Here is a 22,085-nt window from a genome sequence, read left to right as displayed (position 1 = left end):
AAGAGACTGCCTGGTGAAGCGAAGACAGAGACTCGGTTTGAATCATCCGCACAATACTATCTTTCAATACAATTCCATATTTGAAACAAGGCTAGGCGGGATACGGATTAGCGTATTTGGAACTGGGTTCGAGAAAGAATCTGTGTGTGTGCAAGTGGTGAAACTGCTTTCGATCCAACCTGTAACCGAGATATACATCGAAATGCAATGCCGATCAAGAAAATAGCAACATGCAAGGCTTTGTCGGAGTAATTCGGTAAAAAGGCTATACCTGTCGTCACGCCCTGTTAGTGACAAATTCCTTTTTTTAGAGCGTCGCCTATCTAGGTTAGACTTGTAGTTGATCTCTTTGGCCTTTGGTGGGGACCACTTCAGCTGTGTACTAAGCTCCCCAGCCAAAAATCAAAGGACATTTCCGCATTCTTCAGCCTGATGGACATTTGTTTTTTCTTCATCTATTAAACCTGCAACAAACTCAACTCGAAAATCATTCAGTCATGGTATACTGCGGCAAACCAAGCAAAGGATGTGGTCACTGTCGGTCCAGAAAGATTCGCTGTGACCAGGGCCGGCCGGCTTGCGATCAATGCATTCGAACGAAGAGAGAATGTCCAGGATACCGCGACCAGCTGGATCTTATATTCCGAGACGTGACTAAAGCCACAGCGCGTAAAGCAGGAACCTCGAGTTCTGCTTCGTCGGCTTCGTATGCATCGTCCCACATTATAGGACCCTCTCGCAACGCTTACCCTGAACGGCATGTCCGGTCCCCCTCGACAACAGGGTCCACTGGATCAAACGCGGAGACAAGCTTTGATTTCAACTCAGATCCCGATCACCAATACATGATGCGCCAAATAAGGCCAAGTGCAGTGACCACAATCCCTACAGAGGGCCTTTCTAAGGAGCAGGCTATCTGCTTCTTTCTCCAATCGCATGACATTCCCGGAAGTGCCTTCATGACGGACACTTTGACAAACTTCCTGATGGAGTCTGGTGGATCTCTAGGTCAGCGCGCTGTACAATCTAGTATATATGCCGTCGCTGGTGCGATGCTTTCGCGGGTTCGCAACGTGCCCTCCCTAAAGCAGGCGGCGCGTCTGGAATATGGCTCTACCCTCAAGCTAGTCAATGCAGCACTAGCCGATCCCGTTCAGTCTAGGACAAATCAGGCATTACTTGCGGTCGTATTTATGTCTTTGTATGAGGTAAAGTGCCTCCAAACCCAAAATCAAACGCAATACCAAATCAACCGCTGACATCGTTAGGTTATCACATCAAGAGCCCCTCAAAGTATCCAGGGCTGGACAAATCATATTTGCGGAGCTGCGGCCCTTCTAGAGCACCGAGGATTTGCACAAATGACAACTGTGATGGGTGTTCGTCTTTTTCTGCATTTGAGATACCAAATCGTTCGTGCATAATTACTTCCCCAAAAAAAGGAACACGAGAAATAAGGCCGCTAAGCGTCTAACCCATTTACAGATAGTCAGCTGTCTCCAGCGAGACTTGAGAGTACCCGACTCCTTAATGAATTGTTCGAAACTCGACCTATTCCCGGAGATAAGGGATGCGCTCGGAAACAAATTGATCATCATCATTGGAAATCTTTCCAATCTTCGAGCCGATGTCCAAGCGAAAATTCTCGACGACCCGCAGCAAATCCTGGCTGCCGCTAGTGCCATCGAAGCCGACCTCATGGCCTGGCTAGCTGCTTTACCACCAGATTTCACATATAGCAGTCACACAGTGATGCCAACGGACCATAGCTTCGAACAAATATGTGGTGGAATTCGACCTCTCAACAACCAGTATCACAGTTACCCAGACCTATGGTCCCCAAATCTCTGGAACCATTATCGATGTGCACGAATTATCGTCAGCGAGCTAATATTAGCGAACGTCCATAAAGTCTCTAACAATTCACCTCATGGTTCTTTATCCGGAGACTTCCGTTTACACTGCAAATCCCTGCGCTCCACAATACGTCGACTTGGTGCGGATATTTGCCGCAGCGTACCTTTCCACCTAGGTGCTTGCAACGCAGGAATTCTTCCTGGGAGGCCTATCCTGCCTTCCGAAACTTATATCGGTGGGCTCATGTTGCTCTGGCCTTTATTCGTTGCTGGTATGGTTGAGGGACCCAATCACCCACAGCGTCGGTGGGTGAGGCAATGCCTGGGCATGATCGGTCACTCGATGGGTATGGATCAGGCACTCGCACTTATGGATATTCTTACCGTGGATCCGGGAATGTTCCATTCGGTCGAGAAGTTTGGCGAGGATGCCGATGAAGAAACTAGCTCTCCGGGAGTGATGTCTGTTTCGGTCTTCCATGTTCCGTACTATGAGCTTGGCAATCTGAAGGAGTATCAGGAGATACGTGCATCTTCAGCATGAATACTTGAGGCTTGGCACATCTTGGCTAGTATGAAAGCTCTATATTCACTTCTTATGTCGCATGTTTCAGCTAGAATGCGAATGCTACTAATCTTCAATTCTTTTTAGAAAAAAGAAACATTTCGCTCTTCAATTTAAATATCAAGTTGCTTGCATATAAAGGGGAGGGGAGATAGGAAGTTCATTGTAACAGGGCGGGTTGACTTCATTCGGCTCGACTTCCAAATTTCCCCTGACGCTTCCGGTGATTTGGAGAGGAAATGACGCGTCAAGTGCAGTCTGTAGAGGTCTCCGATCAACCAATTTATGTTTATCGAGGCAAAACGTATCCTCGGACATCAATATATCGAGTTTCAGCCAATGTTCGATAGTGATCATCATGTTATCTTTTGTTGTAAGAACCTCAATCTCTTTCAAACTGGCACTCAAATTGCTCGTTGGTGTCGAAAAGGCATCATAGCATCTCAAATCAACTGCCGAAGGGATATCAAATTCTCTGTTCAGCGATATCTCAAGTGAAATGTCAACTGATGGATCTGCATGCCGCAGCGAAGATCCTCGTTTCATAGAATCTTGCTCGATTTTCCAATACCCCTTTTGCAGTCCCTTGGAAATCACACTGGTCGAACATCGGCTTGCAATGGGCTGGCATGGCTGGTAACTTGTCCCTTCATTTGGTGAATGGCTGAAGACCTTGGTCAATTCCTCGATTCGCCATCGAATTCCACGTACTACCACGCATCGGTATTCAATTGGGCGATCCGCGGGTCTCGCCGGTCGGACGAACACCTTAGCACTGACTGGAATTTTGGAGTGCGTCGCTGAATCGATATCCTGTGTGAGGATAATCTTAGTAATGAGATTCAAGGCAGGATAGTTCCGAATATGCTGAAGTGAAGGTTGTTCTAGCAAGATTTGACGGGTAATCTTTATCTGTTGGTGGGTAATTTCTGCGTCTGTGCCGTTTCCCGTATTCAGAGTTGCAACAAGGTAGTATGATATTCCTCCGATGTCTGTCATCGATGTGCCGGGTATATTCCCATAAACTGGCAGAAAAAAGGGAATATTGCAGTGGAGCTGTCCGCGAGAGTTTGCAAATGGTTGGAGAGTCAACTCTTCAATGACCGAGTAGGACCGTACTAGATCACTGTTTCGAAGCGAATTCTGCTTCTCCGACTTCCATCGAGTGAAACGAGCCAACAAGTTTCTTTCCACTCTGCTTTTCTTGTCGGTGGTCGTGAGAACACAAATCAGGCAAATATGAAGCACATTTTGATTTGAAGCCTCGGGTTGGGCGAAACCAGTACTAAGAATGGCAGTTCCAGAAATAGGCTGGGCATATGTTTCTCCTTTGGGGTCATGAATGATATGGTATTGCGATGGAGTTTTCAATTTTAAACGTGAGCTCGCCATGACTACCCGGATTCCAACCTCAAAGACTGTGAGATGATTTTTTTTTTCAGGCCACGCTCGTTGGAAAAGTTGCCGGATCGCTATCTGGACAGCTCCCGGTGCCAGATTATATATCGTCCGGACAGGGAATGAGCCCCCCTCCAGGGCTACAGCCCTTCTGAGCTTTGGAAACTTGAATTGGACAGTTTTCGATAGCTGCATCATTCAAAGTAGTAAGACTAGACCTTAGAAGGCAGCCAAGAGCCCTGATAGTATAAAGTCTAACATAAATGAGGTTTGGCCATGCATCTGGTCAAGCTTCCGGTTTCCATAGTCGCGATTTTTGATTTGTCAGTTTGTCGTGACGCAGGAAACCGATCCACATATATTTGATCTACACCAATTGTGATGCTTCCTGTTGGCCACCGCGCCTTGGCTGCCTAAAGCAGATTAGTGCATAGGACTTCCCCGCGAGTCCTTTGTGTAAAGATTTCCTCCGGATGTTTTTGAATGTGATCGTGACACGAACTCCGATTTTATGAAAAGCAATCCGAATGGAAATATGAGTTTGTAATACTGAACCTGAGCTTCATGAGCGGAACAAGAAGGGCTTATTCATCGACCTCGTGCTGGACGTGTCGCCGTCGTCGTGTCAAATGCGACCGAGCGCTACCGGAGTGTCATAAGTGTTCAGCCGGCGAAGAGCATTGCCAAGGATATAACGAATCAAGGCCTCTAAGGTGGACCAATGGCGTCGCTAGTCGAGGCAAACTTATGGGGAAACGCGTGCCTATCATTGATGCCAATAAGTCGTCTGCCTCGATCATAAGGTCACTTGAAGACCCAGCAGTGCAAGACTTGTCCCCTATCAATCGGGGATATATAAAATACTGTACGTGGGTATGAGAAAGATAATATATTTATTTCTAACTGAAAAATAGTTGATCGGTATTGCTCTGTTGAAAGTGCGCTTTATGATTGCGATGGAACCAATCCTTTTCGGGAGTTTATGCGGATAATCCCTTCGAGCAAGGCACTCTCTCATGCGATGATGTCTATCGCAGCCCTTCATCAAGCTCGGAGAAATTCACCAACCCTGGGAGATAATACTGGCAATATCATTCCAATACGCGCGAATACCATCGAAGACGACCCACATGCAGTGTACGATTCCTTAAAGCACAAGCAACATGCCTTGCAACAAATCCAAAAGGAGCTTTCAAGCTGTGATTTTGGGAATATCGAGGGTACAATTGCCTCAATACTCCTACTAGTTTGGCAGGATTGTATGGACTCGGGAAAGAATTCTTGGAGATATCATCTGGATGCCCTGAAAGAGATTGCAGGACTACAGAAATCCTCAGCCAAATTCCAACCGGCAAGATCTTTCTTATTTGATTTCGCGAGGTTTGAACGGTGCCTTGAAATGACCTATGCAACGTGAGTCCCAAACAATCTTGCTTCAAAGGCTTTTTCTAACTATCTCATCAAGGCTACATATTCTGGGCACTACATTTATCCAAAGCAAAACCGATTACCAACCATTGCTTTCAGAAATATCACCACGTGAAATGATGAGATTCTCCGACAGCGAGTTATGGGCAGGCTGTCCAGCAGAGCTTCTCTATATCATCTCCATTCTAAACAATATTTCAAGATCGCAGTCGATTCCAAGTGAATTCGCAACGGAGATCATGCCTGCGTTGCACGGCTTCTCACCAATGAAATGGGCAATTCGAAGCGATAAGCCTGAATTGATGAAGACGCGATATCATCTAGCGAGCGTGTACAAGCAGTCTGTTGCGATTTACATGTATCAGGTTTTGTGCCAGCTTCCCCAAGGTCAGCATACTCACGTTGATACTCCAGCTTCTCTTGACACGACTATATTGCATATTGAGTCCATTAGTCCCAAAGACACCCATTTCAAGGGGCTCGTATGGCCTGCATTCGTCATTGGAGCAGAGGCAAGGGATCGATCACAAAGATTGGTTATTGTTCGGGTATTTGAACACCTCTGGGATATATGGCGCTGTCAGAATGTGAAAAATGCTTCAGATGTACTTCAGGACATTTGGACTCGGAATGATGAAAGTATAACCCCTGTTTCTTGGATTGGCGAAATTTATCGGTCGGGGATGGATTGGATTTTTGTTTGATATTCCATCAATATTGATACACCTGGCAATTCTTTCAATAAATATAATTTTTTTCTTTTTTTCACTTTCTGTGATCGCAACCCGGATTTCCAATACAGAATTAACTGAACTGCGCCTGCGATGAAAATAAATATTATGAGCAGTCTAACTAACCGATTTTCTTTTTACTTTTCAGGGTCCACGTGTCCAGGCCAGGATGCGATTAGAGATATTGACTTTATTTTACTAGCCTGACAATAATCCTAATGATAAATCCACCCCGTCCTATAGAGCCTTTGCCAGTTGCCTATAATTCAAGAAAAAGCTTATTTCCAGAGTATCGAAGCCGAAGATTAGAAGGGAAAGGAGGTATCCACAGGATCTCCTCTCGTCCTGCAACAAAAGTCTTCGTTAAATGATACTTGTGACTTTTTGGTTTTGCATGAATAGCCGCATTGATGTTCAATCAGATGGAAGTTTTATAAGTGCAGTTCTGTGTGGGAATGTCAGTGGTTTATTCAACAGTTTAATTTTTAGACACACGCACAATCTGACCAACCCCCCCAGTTCGAATCGACGGTACATAGCCATGGAAATATAAACGAGGAATTGATCCCTTGGGGGCACAGCCCAGTTTTGGGCCCGAATATACACGCATATGGTGGATAATAGTGGTCGATAGTAGTGCTATTGGGATTTGCTTGGCAGCACATGTAAAAGCTGGAGCTGAAAGATGGGACTTTTGGTAAGTCTTTACTCCTGATATCGGCGTTCGAGCTTTGTTGAGATGAGAAGGCTGCCGTAGACTCCTCATCAAATTGTGAGATTTCCTCCGGCGATGTAGACTTAGGATTCTCCGGGAGCATAGTAGGATCCGAAGAAATGGAAGACATGGTGTCGCTATATTGGAAAGATGTGGCCATTGTGGAAGCAGAAACGGCCCCACTGAGTATGATTAAAATTGTATGCATCATTGACCTTTTAATCAAAAAAAGGCAAGCCTTCGTCCGAAAGTTCCTTAGGTCGTTAGATATCATAAAGCTCATAAACTGGAGCTCTGTTCGGTTTTCAAATTATAAAAGTACTAGCCAGAAGACATCTGGTAAGAAAATAATACTGTGGAACGTAGCATCTATCAGAAACACCTGTATGGAGAATCTGTCATGAGATCATACTACATTCCAATTAATTGTTAGGGTGAGGTTTCATGTCGTAAGCTCACAGCATACTAATATTTCTTCGTCGTGTGACGTAATAAATCGGGAAGTAATGAAGCCATTCCATTGATGGTTATTCTATTGTTTTAGGTGATTTATAAAGATGAAGTGTCACATTTCCTTTTCTGGCAGTCGAGACCGGTAATCTTTATTTTATTAAAGTATAAAAATCTTCGATCGCACAATTGTGATACGTGTACAAAAGCTAGGTGACGCTAGTCGCAGGATGTGCAGCAAACTCAATCCATATGTAGAAGTAATGGACGAAGCAGCTTGATATCATGATAACTTGTTTATACCCTGCCTACCGAACTATTATCTTCTGCTAGAAATAATATTTTCGGGAAGTAGGAATAATCGTATTGTTAACTTTCCAAGGTTTAAAATTTTGACCTGGACAGATCAAGTATACAGCCGGAGCATGTAAGATCATCATATTTCTCTTTTATCGATCTCCTGGGATCCCCGGACCATATATAGCAAGCGGAAGGGAATGAATGGAGCCCAAAAAGTTCTTTCGGCTAGCCCAAACAAATTCATCAAAACTGAAAAGTCCCCAATGAAGCAATACTCTGTTCCTTGGCCAGTTATTCTAGTAGTATCTTTCAGATATCGTCACTTCAAGACCCTTGGTGAAACGTTGCACGAAGACAGCGATCTTGCACCTTCTTTCTTCGGAAGAAGAGCAGCCCACTTCAAGTCTCATGACAGTATATAATTCCTTCGTCCACGGGTGGGTATGACCAAGGAGCATGTCGTGTGAGAGAGAAAAAAGCCCTTCTGATGAGCGACCACACACCAGTGAGACATTACATGGGATAACATAATACAGCATCTGATTGTGGTTCAGGGGTTCTGGGTGCTGGGGAGTAGGATATCACAGATCATCCGATAAATTTATGCTCATGCAAGCATTGGGCCAGATGCATGGTTTATAGCCGTCATGCTACATTTTTCCACAACAATGGATATCACAGAAAATTGAAGTTGGGTTTCATGGACGTGAAGTCTGGGTATGCTTGCTGGCCGATGAGTCTAATGCGGCGAAATCAAAAAGCTTGTGGATGGCGATAGTATGGATAGAAAGTCAAATTCGCTTTACAAGGCAGGAGAGCTGCATACTGGCTCCACGAGACATCATTCTGACCCATCCATCAATGTTTATTGCAACTGTTGCATTTATGGCGTGATGTGGTTAATGACCTGAACAAATATTCTAATTCCATTTCGAGCTTCAATCAATACCTTTCCTATTCTAGATGCCTCTGTCAATATGTGCTATATATGCTTCGCTTGATCCGACATAGCTTCCACTCACTTGGCACTTTAAATCCATACTCGGTTTCCGAGGTTCTTTATTCACCATGGCTCTTCCTAGCATAAGCCAAGTTGTTCCAACAACTGGACCTACTACGGGTGGTACGGCTATTACTATTGTTGGAGTTAATCTCCTCAATCCAACTGGCGTGACCTTTGGCGGCACGAATGCAACAGTCATCTCAAGCACGCCCACCACTATCTCGGTGACAAGCCCTGCAAACTCTGTGGGCGCCGCTCAAATAATCGTCACCACCGGTGCCGGCTCTAGCACGCAGCCGGTGTTTTTCAGTTATGTTGTTGCCACTGCGCCGGTTATCACCTCCCTCAACCCAGTCAGTGGACCAGTCTCGGGTTCCAATGTCGTCTATCTCGTCGGATCCTCACTTTCCTTTGTGAATGGCGTCAGCTTTGGAAGCACTAATGCGCAGAGCTTTGCTATCCTTTCCGACACCAAAATCGCCGCGGTGGCTCCAGCGGGTGTTGCAGGAGCTACTACAGTGAGCGCAACGAATTCGGTTGGTACTAGTGGGACTTTACCCTATACTTATACCACTCTGAATGCCCCGACGACCAGTGCCGTATCTCCGAGTACCGGTGCAGCTGGGGGTGGAAATAGTGTCGTCATAGCGGGCTCCGGATTTACGTATGCCACTTCTGTCGCATTCGGCGCTAACACAGCTTCGTTTACTGTGTTATCCGACACAACCATCAATGCGGTTGTGCCTGCAGGTCCACCTGCAGGAGGGAATGTCAATGTAATTGTTTCGGGGCCTGGCGGCTCCAGTCCCAGTGGGCCCAGCTATACTTATGCGGCGGCCCCGACGCCAACAATCACTTCACTGGCCCCATCTTCTGGTCCTCTGGCTGGTGGAGGTACTATCACTGTCCAGGGCACGAATTTGAACGGAGCAACAGCCATTCTGTTCGACGCTATTCCAGCTCTCTTTTTCACAGTCCTGTCACCAACTGCCATCAATGTGACAGTTCCGCCTGGACTCGCTACCGGAGCTGTGTCAATTACCGTCACAACTCTCTCAGGAACCAGTCTCAGGATTCCCCTATACCTATCTGGCTCCACCTTCGCCAACAACAATTTTCCCTACCGCCGGCGTGATCACAGGTGGAAGTTCTATCGCCATTACCGGCACCGGCCTCACGGGAACTAGCAGCGTGCTCTTTGGATCGACACCTTCACAGGGCACGATTACAGTGACTGGTGATACACTCGTCACGGTCACTGCACCGCCACACCCCGTTGGGACAGTTCCGATCACCATCACCACTCCCGGTGGCACCAATAGCTCGCTTTCATTCAGTTTCCAGCCCACCGCTGCGGTCACTTCTATCTCTCCAGCTTTGGGCCCACTCGCCGGAGGTAACACCATCACTTTATCTGGCGCAGGGCTTTTTGGAGCAAATGCTGTGCTCTTCGGTAGCGTCCCAGCGACAAGTGTGGTCGTCATTTCTGACAACTTGGTGACTGCTGTCGCACCCGCCGAGTCTGCCGGTGCAGTGTCCGTAAATGTCTCCACGGCTGCTAGCGTCAGCAACGGTGCTCTATATCAATATATCCCTCCACCGACCTTGACAGCCATCTCACCGACCTCTGGATCTATCATTGGAGGCGGAAACGTTACTCTCACGGGAACGGGATTCCTCACTGCAACTACTGTGTTCTTCGGTCTCCTCCCGACGAGTTTTACTGTTCTCAATGATACTACTATAACCGCGACTGTGCCTATAACAGGGCAACCTGGACCTGTCTCTGTGACGGTCAATAATCCTGGAGGAACTAGTGGAGCTCAGACCTACACCTATAACCTTTAGTTGATGGGCAAAAGGTTGGATACTGGTATTTCAAGTTAAAAATTGTTATTGATGATTACTTTGATAGTGACTGAGGCGACAGTGTTACTCATTTTTTTGTGATTCTGGAGATATGAACTTGAATTCTTTTTCAAATTGGAGATTAGGTTGTTTACAAGTTCCTTTATGTGCTAGTTATAGCTTCCCCCCCTAGGCTCACGTAGAGTTACTCTACCTCTGTCCCTGTATAGTTTGTGGCCGGGGCGTGCGTGAGAAATGGGGTGGGTGTTAGAAGTTAGCGATGATTATATCGACATGTTGAGGAGTGGGGATTGGATGGCTCGCTTTACTGATATTATACGGCCTGCGCTTGCATCTAATCTCGGAGCTTTGGGCCATCCAAGATGCGGGAAGAAGAGTAGTGACATCTAGTATCTTACCTCGGAAAACGCAGGTACCATCAGAATTGAATATTTCTAAACACATCGCGGGGTGGCCAGAGACATGAAGTCTCCAGCAAGCGAATGCGAGAACGAAAACTTTAACTGTCTGCCCCCTATGCGATTCTGTTTGTGGCAATGAGTAGCACTTAACATTTTTATCGATCTCGATCGTTCACGTTAGGCATCTTGAACCTTGCTTGTGACATTTGATTTTGGATATATGTGATACCTCAACGTCTTTGCCGCAGCTTAACCCCCTTTATTCGTTGAAGATTCGACTTGTTGAACAGAAGAAGAACCTTTCTAAGCCTACGGCTTTGTATCTCTTAGGAATCGTCGGTGTGTAAATGTTTGTTGGTATATTTGGTATCCGTAGAGTTACAACAGAAGTCGGATGCTGATCTGTGTCCCGCGTATCTGAATTCAACGCATTGGAGCCCAGTGTACCTCATATTACATAAACGTATTGCGGTGGATGGCCGTTCAAATCCGAATATTAAACCCCGGTGATCTTGGGTTGTGAGAAGAATTCCGGTGCACGACCTGTCGCCGAGACGCGTACAGATAAGATTTGCTTATTTTATCTGATATGCATGATGCCGATTCCCAGTTACTGGGAGAAGATTTATCTTCCTTTCTTTCTCCCTTGAAGAGACATTAATCCTTGATTTTGTTAGCGCAACATGAGATCACCGTTTCACCTCTAATGAATGGAAAGCTAGGGCAAATTGCTACATGAGTAAGACTCGTAGTACCAGTCTGCGCTTGTAGTGATAGATGGCATTTGAGGGATGAAAAGAAGGTATGATGATAGCGGTTTGCCTATCGACAATTTGATGAGTTCGGTCCGAACTCGGTAAGGATCACCCCCGAAATTGAATCGCCTCATCCACAGACACTCATATTTCGAATTTGTACATTGAATGACAGCTTGAGGTCTTCTCATCTGTATAAATTGTGCAAGAGTTTCGTCACACCTGAGGTCTGCCTCAGAGGCATTCTTGTCAGGTTGCAATGAGAATACATCGACAACAGTGACGGTACCAATGTCACAAGTCCCTCGACTAGCAAAGCGAAGAAGTTCGTCCATTGCTTTTAGAGTGTGACAGTCATTCACAAAGCCATAAAAGCTTTGGTTGGGGGAATGTGAATTTTCAGTGCGAATAATGTCAGACAATCCAGACGCAAGTTTGCTGGCCTGAGTAATACTACGAGAGGAGTACCCCGATTCTTGTCCATGTTGTCTCAAAATCTGTAACGCTTGGAGATCACTCTGCTGGTGTAGACACACTGGTGGAGATTGTGTCATCTCTCTGAGACAGCGGGTAGGGCTGTGGACGATATTGCCGATACACCGATATTGACGATACGATATCGACAGACGATACAATACCGACTGTTTTTGAATCTGTTGATGCCGATTGCCGGTACGATATCGGCGGGCTTCAACCTTGACAATATCGTCACTCACGATATCGTCATATCGTATTGAAATCGGCGCGTTTTTCCTTTAGAATTAATGATCTAGAGAGCGAACGCGCATTCGTTGAACAGCAGTTTTAGTTGAAAATTTTTGAATGCAGAACCAGACTATCGCTATGGCATAATTTAACCAAATCCCTTGACCGCTACCACTTATACCCATCGCGAATCAACATCAGCATTCTTCTGGTATCCCCTTTCAAAGAATATCTCCGGATGTCTAGCACATCCTTCGCTGTCCTAAAGACCCTCTCAACAGCAACTTCCGAGGTAGGTATCGCTAGATAGTCTCTGGCTGCTGCTGCCATCGGCGGGTACTCGCCCTTGTGCATCCTCCACCAATTACAGAGCCAGTTCTCGCCGGTGGTATCTGCAACGCTAATCGGAGAGGTGTCGAAGTACTTATCAATATCTGAGAGCGGTGGATCTTGCGCCTGCAACTTCTTCAGTATTCTAGACTCCACATCACTATGCTTCAAGGAAGACAACTGTGTTGCAGCCGCATCATGCTTCGGGTTACTAGCCGCGTATACCTGATGGAGATTGGTGCGGATCGTTTCCAGAATCATTGTTCCTGCATTGCCATCTTGAAGTTCCTGTAAGGCCATTTCACCTTTGACTCGGGCATCCAAGACGAGGGCAGTGTAGTAGGTATCGCAGCCATTCATGATGGAATAATTCTTTCACTGCAGCTATGATACCTCGATCCAGCTTTGCGAAGTCGCCATTGCCCTCCCTTACGTCGTCAAGCAATTTGCGTAGTTCATAGTAAATCGAGACTGCGAGGCTGATCTGTGGATTGCGTTTCGAAATGAACAAAGTAAGCTCGTTGAACTTGTGGAGTACTATGTGAATCTGTTCCAGCCGGGACCAATCTTAAAGAGTGAACGGCGGGGGTTCTTCCTGAAGGTTTATAAAGTTGTTGACTTGTTGCATTGACTTTAAGCCATCGTTGACCATGCGAAATGTTGAGTTCTATCGTATCGTCACATTGTATGCCACGAATTTGTCTGGAAGATTGTTGAGTCTGCAAATCTCCTTCTATTTCTGCCGGCGCTGAGGACTTCGGTTAATCCAGAGAGCGAGGACCCGTAACCTCCCTATAGCTGAGTGATCGGTGATTGAGTTATTAATCTGTAAACAGTCACAAGTAACTTGCGCTTATTCCATCGTCCCTGATCCCAAGGTACAGAGGATATCTTTAATAATCAGATTGAGGATATAGGTCAGGCAGCGGATGTAGCTGTCAAAGCCTAGATAAAGTGGTGATAGTATTGTGTCTTGTACCCTAGATCGATCGGAAAGGGAGAAGTATAACTCTGAGCCTATGGCCTTATTGTTACTGGTGTTGTTGCCTGTAATTGAAATGAGCTTTTCCCTGAGACTCAACTCTATAAGTATATTTTCCACTGTAATTTCCAGATTTTCGCCACTATGAATGCCCTGGAGTTCGGCGAACTCAAGTAATCTCTCGCGGTACTTAAATACGTCAGTCAGCCAATGACCAATTATCCCTAAAATAGGAAGATGATTCTGGCTTGTCTAAATGTCTAGTGATAAGGCGATGGTTTTGCAAGTCAAATTAAGCTCAGTCTTGAGGTTAGTGTGATGTATGGTTGAACTCTTGTATGATTTGATCCTGTAAGGTGTGGCGAGATGTGAAAGGAGGCTCAATCTCAGGAATGACTCGGAATATTTGCTGAAACTCTGGAGACTCGACAGTAGTGAAGGCTTTTATATCAGTTACGATCTAGCGAATGGTATTCCTTTCCAAAACCTCTTGATGCGTGAGACTCTGTTTACTATCTATAAATCTCTGAATGTCCGGTCCCTTCTTCGCTGGCTGTATACTGGGGGGTCGGACAGTAAATGCCATCCTTTGCTAAGTGGGTTCTTATGTTGCTGGTTGTTTTTGCCTCTGGGAATCTGATGTATGCCAGTCACAGCGTGTTTTTGTTTTCCCACCTACATGAATACAGTAAATCTCTCGGTCGACCAGCCGCCTCTTGTTGGTTTCCTTGATAACCCAAGGATATTTAATGGCTGTAGCCTTGAAGTACCCCCAGATCTACTCTGTCGCAAGACAAATTCCCTTTACTTACGACAGGCCTAACCTCGATTCTTTTTTATTCAACTTGAGGATTGTGTTGACCTCAGGAATTGCAAATAATGCGCTGCAAGGTTGTTCACAGGCCTTAAGCTCTCAAGAACTTTATTGACCTCCTTTAGTTCGGGCTCAAAGGGCGCTGTCGAAGATTTTGCCTTGTTAAGAAGCTCTATCGCGTCATACAAAAGGTATGGTGATAACGGATGCAACTGCCTATATTAGCAACCGTATACCTCAAGTAATGAATTTGCTAGCATACCTTGAAAATACTGAGTTCGTCCACAAATTTTGTTAGACTGACAATCTCTTTTGCAGCTGCCCGTGCCTCTTCCTCATATCCGGGCATCGTCTGTTCCTTAAGCCTGTCGGATGGTGATAAATTCATGACTCGGTAGAGATAAATAAGGGCCGTTTGTGCCACCATATTTGCAAAAAGCCGCATAGGATCTGTGGTGAGCGAAGACAATGTGGGTATCCGAGATACTCTCCTGATCCTTTGTGTTAAGAGAGAATGAAGCCAATGATGCCGATTCCAAAAGTCCTGCGCGCCATTGCCATAAACAGGCTCTACCACTGCTTGTTGTTTATGTGATAAACAGCGTGCACCAATTGTAACGAAAACAATTAGCTCGGTGAAAGAAGGTACAATTTGATCACACTCAGCAGCAATCTCTTCAGAAAGAAATTCGCCGACAACGGCTTCACCGTTCTGAAAGTCGGCCTCACCGGTAGGGAGGCGAGTACATATCTATTATAAAATACCATCAGTCTTCAATTCCCTACATAAAGGTTCATTCCTGCATACCACGAGTTCACTGAAAGCAATTGGCCAGTCGTTTCGGATGCCGATAATGCGATCCAGGCAGTAGGCCATCCAGAATGTTCTCCGTCGCTCTTCAGTCTCAACATCGGTAAATGGTGGTAGCGTTGCATCACTCGTCATTTTTTCAACTGCGTCAATCTTGTGAAGGCTCATCAGTTGCACCAATCGACATGCGCGGCCGACGCTTATCCAGCCTTGGCTATAATGCATGCGTGTCAATTCATAGATAGCAATAAGCAACCATGCTTGGGCCTGCTCTACATCGATAGCTTTTATATCAGGCAATTGAAGCTCCAAGCTCTCAAGGCTCTTTCGTGCCTGCTGGTAGAGCATATTGTCAATCTGCTGGTATTGTGCTGACATCATTGCAGCCAAGGTCCACATAGCAAGCCGAAGGGAAAGTCGGGAACCTTTGAGGTTCGGCTGCTGAGCCCAGGAAAGAAAGCGACGCTTCTGAAGGAATGGCGTAAAAGGATGAACTCGTTCGAAATAAAGCTGGTTTCTGTCTAACTCGTTAGAGTACTCCCGCACTGTCGTAACGGACTCTATTTTGCGCTGCTCACAATTCGGCTAGTGTTATATCTGATAAATTTTCGATTGCCTGGCTTCGGCTTTCCGATGAGGGGCTTTCTCGCAAGATAGTGCCGGAATCGTTGGGTAAGAGGATGTCGGCAGAAAAGGTCGGAACCAGCACATCCATATTGATTCTATCTTCTCCGGTGCCACGGGAGGGTTGTGTTACAGGAAAACCCTGGACGATCTCACCTTCTTCCAAACGACGCTTCAACTCAGCTGTGGGTGCGCACAGGAATGAGCGACCCTCTACTTTCATATATAACCCGATAACTGACCTGTTTGGAGCCGAAGAGCTTTAAGGAGACCTTTCTTTGGACCTCTCGTAGAACGCTTCGGATTGACTCTGCAGGGGATGCCTGTGTCGGCGCAAATCCCACACTGCGGCTGCTGCCCGTCACAGCGAAGCTTCCGTTTGCGACATTCATCACAGGCCAGTTTGCATCGATGTTCTATTGATCGCTGTTCGTGCTCCTCCTTACCGGAATAAGAAGGCGGCATTTTCGGTTGAACGTCTTGAACAATAGTGAGTAGTAATTGCAGGATATAGTGATGAAATTTTGGTAGTTAGTGAAAGGAAGGGAAGGAGAGGCACTCACAATATATCGCCGGTCTAAATGCGGGGCTGAGCTTTGCGTTGCGTTTACGAGCGGGTATTAACCTTTATTGAATACCGTGGTATATTGACCCACAGAGAGACTGCACTGTATGATTGGCTGACCTAGCTCTTCTTTTGAAACAATCCCCCACCGATGACAGGTTCGACCCATTGGCCAATATAATTGGTTGGATACACGCTCACATGATGTAACAACCGGATTGATTCATAAGACAGAGCAGGGTGTCCTCTAGACTGGGAGTCTAGACTACCCTTTTATTTATCCATCTCCGGTTCGATTCGCTTCCTCTAGTGCTCGCAACCTGTCAAGAGTGCCTCGCCGTACCACGTTGTGCCACTGCGCGTCCACCTGTCTACGCACGACCTTCTCCCTTCCTGCTACCCAGCCCCGACTCACGTTTGAATTCAAACAGCGCGCGCAAATTGGACGGTACAGCGTCGGCAGTTTTTGCGCCTGGGGTATGCCATCACCTTCAATAGCTGCCAGGACCTCACTTTAGGCCGTGTCGTACTCGACATGACTAAGTTTTTCTTTGTCCAGAGCCAACTGACTATGCAGAACACCAGCCTGTCCCGAGTCCGAACGGGTTCGGACATCCACACCCTTCGGAACCCAGATAAGACGGTTCACCCCACACTGAATGTGGCATACCACGATCTGCTCCTCCTTGTCTAATAAATCAAAAGATGTTTTCCTTCGGTTGCGCTATTCAATTACCCTTCTCAGACTTGAACCGGCGCAGCGGCCTAAAGCCGCTGCCAATGCAACTCGTTAGACTCCCTTATGAATTGTGTCGCCCCATGCGACTTGCTCGCTCACGTGAGGACGTGTTGACGCTACTATAAGAGCCCTGTAAAACAAAATCCAGCACAGACCGAGGCAAGATGAGATGGGGAGCTATGCAGCCGTGGCTTTTTGGCTAAGCTGTCACTTTGACAGAGTGCCTGTGCAGATACTGATCCAGACCACTTGGCCTGTTCTTCCCGAGATCCGATACCTCTATTATGTAAAGAGCAAGGTCGCGGAGTGTCTTCTAATGCGAAACCCGGTAGCAGTTGCCCCCCCCCCTTAGCTCGGTCGTCGGGCCATACCTGGGTCCTCACAAAAAAAACCATAATCTCCTGCCATGGTGTCACATGCTTCTTGATGGCGGCGGGGTCCAAATACGCTAATAATGGCTTATGCGGGCTCTCCTCCTTTGTGGTCCGGACGATCTCGATCTGAAACAAATGCCCACAACACTTGGCAATCTCCTGGCTAACATGGGCCAACCGTTCTATGGCCTCCCAAATGGCCAATACCGCTCTCTAAGCAGACTACACAATCACCCGGTCCCTTTCCACAGCACATGGGAAAAAACAGGCAGATCAATTTATAACTTTTACGACTACGGCATCGGCCAAAAAGATGATTTATTTTTAGACTCTGATGCCTCATAAGATAACAAGTCATAAATTGAGGCCTCGTTTCGTCATCCTGGACCCCCCTATGTTAGTATCTTGTGTTGACGTCAATTTTTATCACTCAATTTCCCTTTGCACAGATCGTTGTGAATATAATTATGCTATAGCCAATTAAATAGTACACAGTACTTCCAACATTACAACTTGGTTTCCTCTTTCTTGGACTCTGCGGTGAAGCAGAAGGTATCGACCTCTCAAAAAGAAAAGCTCGTCGAGTCCTGACAGCACCAGCAATGATTCAAAAGCACTTCGCTCGACCATCCGTTCGCTACAATGGGGAGGATCTCAATATTGCCTTGGGTCTTTGATTTTAATTGATGAAGTTCAAAATCTAGTTGCCGTCATTACTATACTGGTTCGATCTCAGGCCCTGGAGGCGTAAATCTCCCCTACAATCTACTTGTCATGCAGTCAGCACTTGGGAGCAAGTGCTGAGCGGAAATGTAGCCACCAGCCTTTCCCGTGTTGATCAAACAGAATGGGCTCACTAAGGCTCGTTGACCCGTTAATCCAAACGCATTTTATGCCATCGGGAGCATCCAGTTGATGTCGAAAACAGATTCCTCTTGGCCGGAGAAGGGATATAATACATGATACCATTTATGATAGACGCGCTCTGCAATCACCTGCTTAAAAAGCCTGGTCTCCACCTCGTGGCGACTCATTTTGGTCTGCAGATTGTGTGTTCGATGTTGCATGTTCACAATTTAGAGATGCGTTCACCAACTCGAGAAGAAGCAAGTTTTGCTTTTCCCTGCTTCAGTGGTATAACCAAGCAAACATGCTTGCTTAGCGCGACAAGATCGCCTTCTTCATCCAACAAATGCACTTCCTGATCAAATCGTCCATTTTGGATTTTGTTGCAAATGACTTCTGCAAATAACCACGTTGCGCAGCCTGGGTCTTTTTTCACTTCAATGGATATGCACATAGAAGGATACACGTATTGGTTTAGATCTTGAAAATTATCATAGAAATTTATGGGCGCACTGAAAAACTACAAGTAGTCAGCGATCAAAGCTCTGGATTAAATTAACAAGCATGTTTCGCACATCTTGTGCTCAACATTGCACTTTGCTCGTAGATTGTTTGATTTCACTTACACTATCACAAAGGATCCCAAGGCTGATAACGTCCAATTTCTCCTTCTCGTCGGCCCATTTCATCCAAATATATTTGACATTCAGACCCTTACGGCTCAAAAACTGGTTCTTTGAACCTTTCAGTGTTCGTATGCGCCATTTTGAACTAACTGGCAGGAGCTTAGCGAGCCAGTTAGGTGTGATCCATTCCTCACAAGCAATTTCGCGGTCCGGGATTTCTTTTTTGGATAAGATAGGAGGTACATCAATATTTTGGCCCGCTTCTGTCGACAGGTTACCCTGTGTAATGATAGCCGTGACGCAAGACTGATGGCCTGAGCCTTTTTGGTTTAGAACTGTGATCTGCAGAGTCGAGTAGCGCTTCCCTATCATAATTTCATCCACACGTAGACGCGCTACGCCCATTTCGACTGGCAGAAGAAACTGCACATGGATAGTTATCGGGTCCGGTAGGGATCGTGACGGATGGTTAGAAAGAAAATAGACCCTCGCTGTCGAAAACAAGAGGCTTGTGATGAATCCGCCGTGGGCATGACTAAAAGGTGTCAGCATACATACTGGTCTTGGCTTGCAAGTAGTAATGTGTGTCTCACGTTTCGCCAGACCAATCCCATGGTATGTTAGCCTCGAACTCGCTGCCTGTTCCAAGAATCGGAGTAACTTTTGTTGCCTGGGCGAACGAAGTCGTCGCCGATTTTGATTTCATTTTGTTCTGTTCGCGCTTGAACCACAGCCTGTATTCTCGAAGCTTTCAAATGGGACGTACGATCTACTCTATATATTATGTGTACGCATCATTACTAATCTTGTCCCTTTGAAGTTGTATTTACTCCGAAACAATTTTCCGAGTAAGCAAACTTTGAGATCTGACGTCAACACTTACTAGTTAATTGCTTACGCATTTTTATGTGATTAGCGGTCACTACTCGAGCGAGGACATTGGTCGTCTTATCAGAGTCTGGGTTTTGCTCCAACCGGGTTCCAACTCGCTCATCGATAAGCTGCCCGACCACCGTTGCCACGCTATCGCATTCCCTCCCATTAAAAGCTTACCCCGCCTGTGGGTTTGTCAATTAAGACCCGCACCAGGCGGTCGGTCTATCATTTGAAAAAATTCGGGAAATCTATCCTCCGGCTTTCCACTTCCGTTTGTCCCTCTGCGCCTTCCATTGATCTGTCGCAGTGATGATCTTTTAGTGTTGCGTAACTAACACCTACGGATTGCTCGCGGGGACGACCTCGCTTATCAGTCGTTGAGATGATTTCATGTCTTTTATGGGTCTCGCAAAAATTTCTCATGCCTCCCTTGGAAACAGGTTCGGCGGAATTGCATAGGTCAGATCGGCTGTCAGCCTGTAGCTTCCCCAACCGGCCCTACGTTACTCCGTGCAAGACGCTAGTGTCGTCCAATTGAGGTGGTGAGACACTGAACCTGCAAGGACAGCTTCGGGGTTTCGCAAACGCGCACTCGGCAAAATACATTTTCTCCGTGAGAGCAAGCTTACTTTGCAACCTTCTGCATTCTTGCGCCACCCACTTACTGTCGCTGATACTGCTCGGCTTTTTATTACTATGGAATCCCAAATTTAGCGTGGAATATAGACAAAATCTGCCCAATGGCTTCTCACAATACATTAGTCTCTCGCCAGGTAGTTATTTGGACTGTGGTTATCATTTTGAAGGGAATAAACAAATATCCTCATTCTGGAAGAGATACTGCCAGAGATAGGACTTCTCCATGGATATAATTTTGGCATAAAGTAAAGAATAAAAATTCCGATTTGGCCGGCTTTCTCAGTGAGCGCACAAGCACTTAGGAGTTTGAATTGAATACGAATATGCTATCCCTTGGGAGCACTTTGCAACAGAGAAAGCTAATTCATGTTTTAATCAGCTGCATAAATAAGGAACCTGTCCTCAAGTTTGCCATAACAAACACTGTTCTGTCTGCCTCATCTTTTCCAATCTACTAATAATTTACAAAGCCACAATTTTCAAAAAGGGCATGTATGGGTTAGCTTTATTTCAAGCTTTCTCACTTTGGCAACGGTCAAAGCTCAGAGTGCCGTTCCTATTTACAAACCACTTTCGTGGTCGAACTGTCATCATCACTGGGGCGACCAACAGAATATGCTCTGAAGTTGCCCGCATACTTGTTACTCTGAACGTTGCCACGCTTATAATTGGAGTGCGAAATCTCGAAAAGGGCCAAGCTTTAGCTGCAGAATGTATGTCTTATGACACAAGGGAGGAAGGGGAAAAGGCCAGGATTCTGGTTTTCCCACTTCACATGAGTTCATTTCACAGCGTCAGGGAATTTTGTTCGAGGATAAAATCGGATGTGGGATCAATCGACAACTTGATCACGGGGCCTGTGGAACTTCCGAACAGAAAAAGAATAACCAGGGATGGGTGGGATGAAAGTATGTCAACATCGTCCTTTCACCTTCGCAGGTTGGCTAAGCGCGTCTCCACGCAAAGTCTTAAAAAAAGGTCACCTTTCGGTTGCATTACTCACTATGCTTCTCTTGCCAGCCCTTCTAAGCCAGGTGACTGAAGCAACTTCCACCGAAAATCGGCCACAGAGACCAGTTATTACCCACATATCTCCCTTGTCCAGTCTGAGCATGAAGCGGGCGTCACAAAAATGGCAGAAATGCGCAATCCCCTGGGTACAAGAAGATGCGGGATTTGATAAGTCTAAAATAAGTCAAGAGCGCATATCCAGGGGAAAATCGGACAGCTATGGCCTGGCACAAGCCGCGCATTTATATTTTATGCGAGAGCTGTGCAGGGAGCTTGAGGGTGACGGTAAACAGGTTGTTTTATTCAATGCGGTTGACGCCGGATCGACTGTCTTTGACGTTGCATCGCTGTATAGGCGGCACAGAGCTTTCAGACCTATGCTTCCATATTTTTGCCGATCCACTCGAGATTGCGCGAGAGCAGTGACCATGGCTAATTCTTGGAATGAAGCGCAGCCGGAGAACAGATTTTGGTTTGTGGTCTTGGATAACAATGTGTGAGTTGACAATTTTCGTCTTTAATTGAATTCATTATGTAACCAAACGTCTGCTTATCTTTGAGAGTTCTAGATATCCAGATATCATGGAGAGTGCTACGGGAAAGTTCACTCAAGGGTACATCTGGCAACAAACAAGAAATGCTCTGCAGAAATGTTGCCCTGAAGTAAGGAAG

The 22,085-nt window shown here is 46.0% G+C and overlaps 6 protein-coding genes across 6 annotated transcripts; 2 read left to right on the top strand and 4 right to left on the bottom strand.

Annotated features, from left to right (window-relative positions):
• Positions 1–497: 497 nt before the first annotated feature.
• On the top strand, positions 498–2,400 carry N7481_000282 (Zn(II)2Cys6 transcription factor domain-containing protein; the record flags this gene model as incomplete). The annotated part of the gene is made up of 2 exons (XM_057259501.1): positions 498–1,208; positions 1,486–2,400. 2 exons carry the CDS (start codon positions 498–500, stop codon positions 2,398–2,400), a joined length of 1,626 nt encoding a protein of 541 aa, XP_057127333.1.
• Positions 2,401–2,541: 141 nt separating this feature from the next.
• Positions 2,542–3,813, bottom strand: N7481_000281 (uncharacterized protein; the record flags this gene model as incomplete). Its single annotated transcript, XM_057259500.1, has 1 exon — positions 2,542–3,813. The coding sequence occupies one exon, from the start codon at positions 3,811–3,813 to the stop codon at positions 2,542–2,544; it is 1,272 nt and encodes a 423-aa protein (XP_057127332.1).
• A 4,698-nt stretch (positions 3,814–8,511) lies between these two features.
• On the top strand, positions 8,512–10,294 carry N7481_000280 (beta strand repeat-containing protein; the record flags this gene model as incomplete). Its single annotated transcript, XM_057259499.1, has 2 exons — positions 8,512–9,450; positions 9,506–10,294. The coding sequence occupies 2 exons, from the start codon at positions 8,512–8,514 to the stop codon at positions 10,292–10,294; spliced, it is 1,728 nt and encodes a 575-aa protein (XP_057127331.1).
• Positions 10,295–12,344: 2,050 nt separating this feature from the next.
• Positions 12,345–12,866, bottom strand: N7481_000279 (hAT family dimerization domain-containing protein; the record flags this gene model as incomplete). The annotated part of the gene is made up of 1 exon (XM_057259498.1): positions 12,345–12,866. The coding sequence occupies one exon, from the start codon at positions 12,864–12,866 to the stop codon at positions 12,345–12,347; it is 522 nt and encodes a 173-aa protein (XP_057127330.1).
• A 1,689-nt stretch (positions 12,867–14,555) lies between these two features.
• Positions 14,556–16,202, bottom strand: N7481_000278 (uncharacterized protein; the record flags this gene model as incomplete). The annotated part of the gene is made up of 4 exons (XM_057259497.1): positions 14,556–15,014; positions 15,111–15,630; positions 15,692–15,920; positions 15,980–16,202. The coding sequence occupies 4 exons, from the start codon at positions 16,200–16,202 to the stop codon at positions 14,556–14,558; spliced, it is 1,431 nt and encodes a 476-aa protein (XP_057127329.1).
• Positions 16,203–18,791: 2,589 nt separating this feature from the next.
• On the bottom strand, positions 18,792–19,593 carry N7481_000277 (thioesterase-like superfamily-domain-containing protein; the record flags this gene model as incomplete). Its single annotated transcript, XM_057259496.1, has 3 exons — positions 18,792–18,806; positions 18,888–19,422; positions 19,481–19,593. The coding sequence occupies 3 exons, from the start codon at positions 19,591–19,593 to the stop codon at positions 18,792–18,794; spliced, it is 663 nt and encodes a 220-aa protein (XP_057127328.1).
• Positions 19,594–22,085: the final 2,492 nt, after the last annotated feature.

Source organism: Penicillium waksmanii, assembly GCF_028829765.1.
Source record: "Penicillium waksmanii strain IBT 27052 chromosome Unknown utg000001l:1.0-4852451.0:1.0-4856178.0, whole genome shotgun sequence".
NCBI classification, from domain to species: domain Eukaryota; kingdom Fungi; phylum Ascomycota; class Eurotiomycetes; order Eurotiales; family Aspergillaceae; genus Penicillium; species Penicillium waksmanii.
This window is presented reverse-complemented; position numbering and strand designations above follow the sequence as displayed.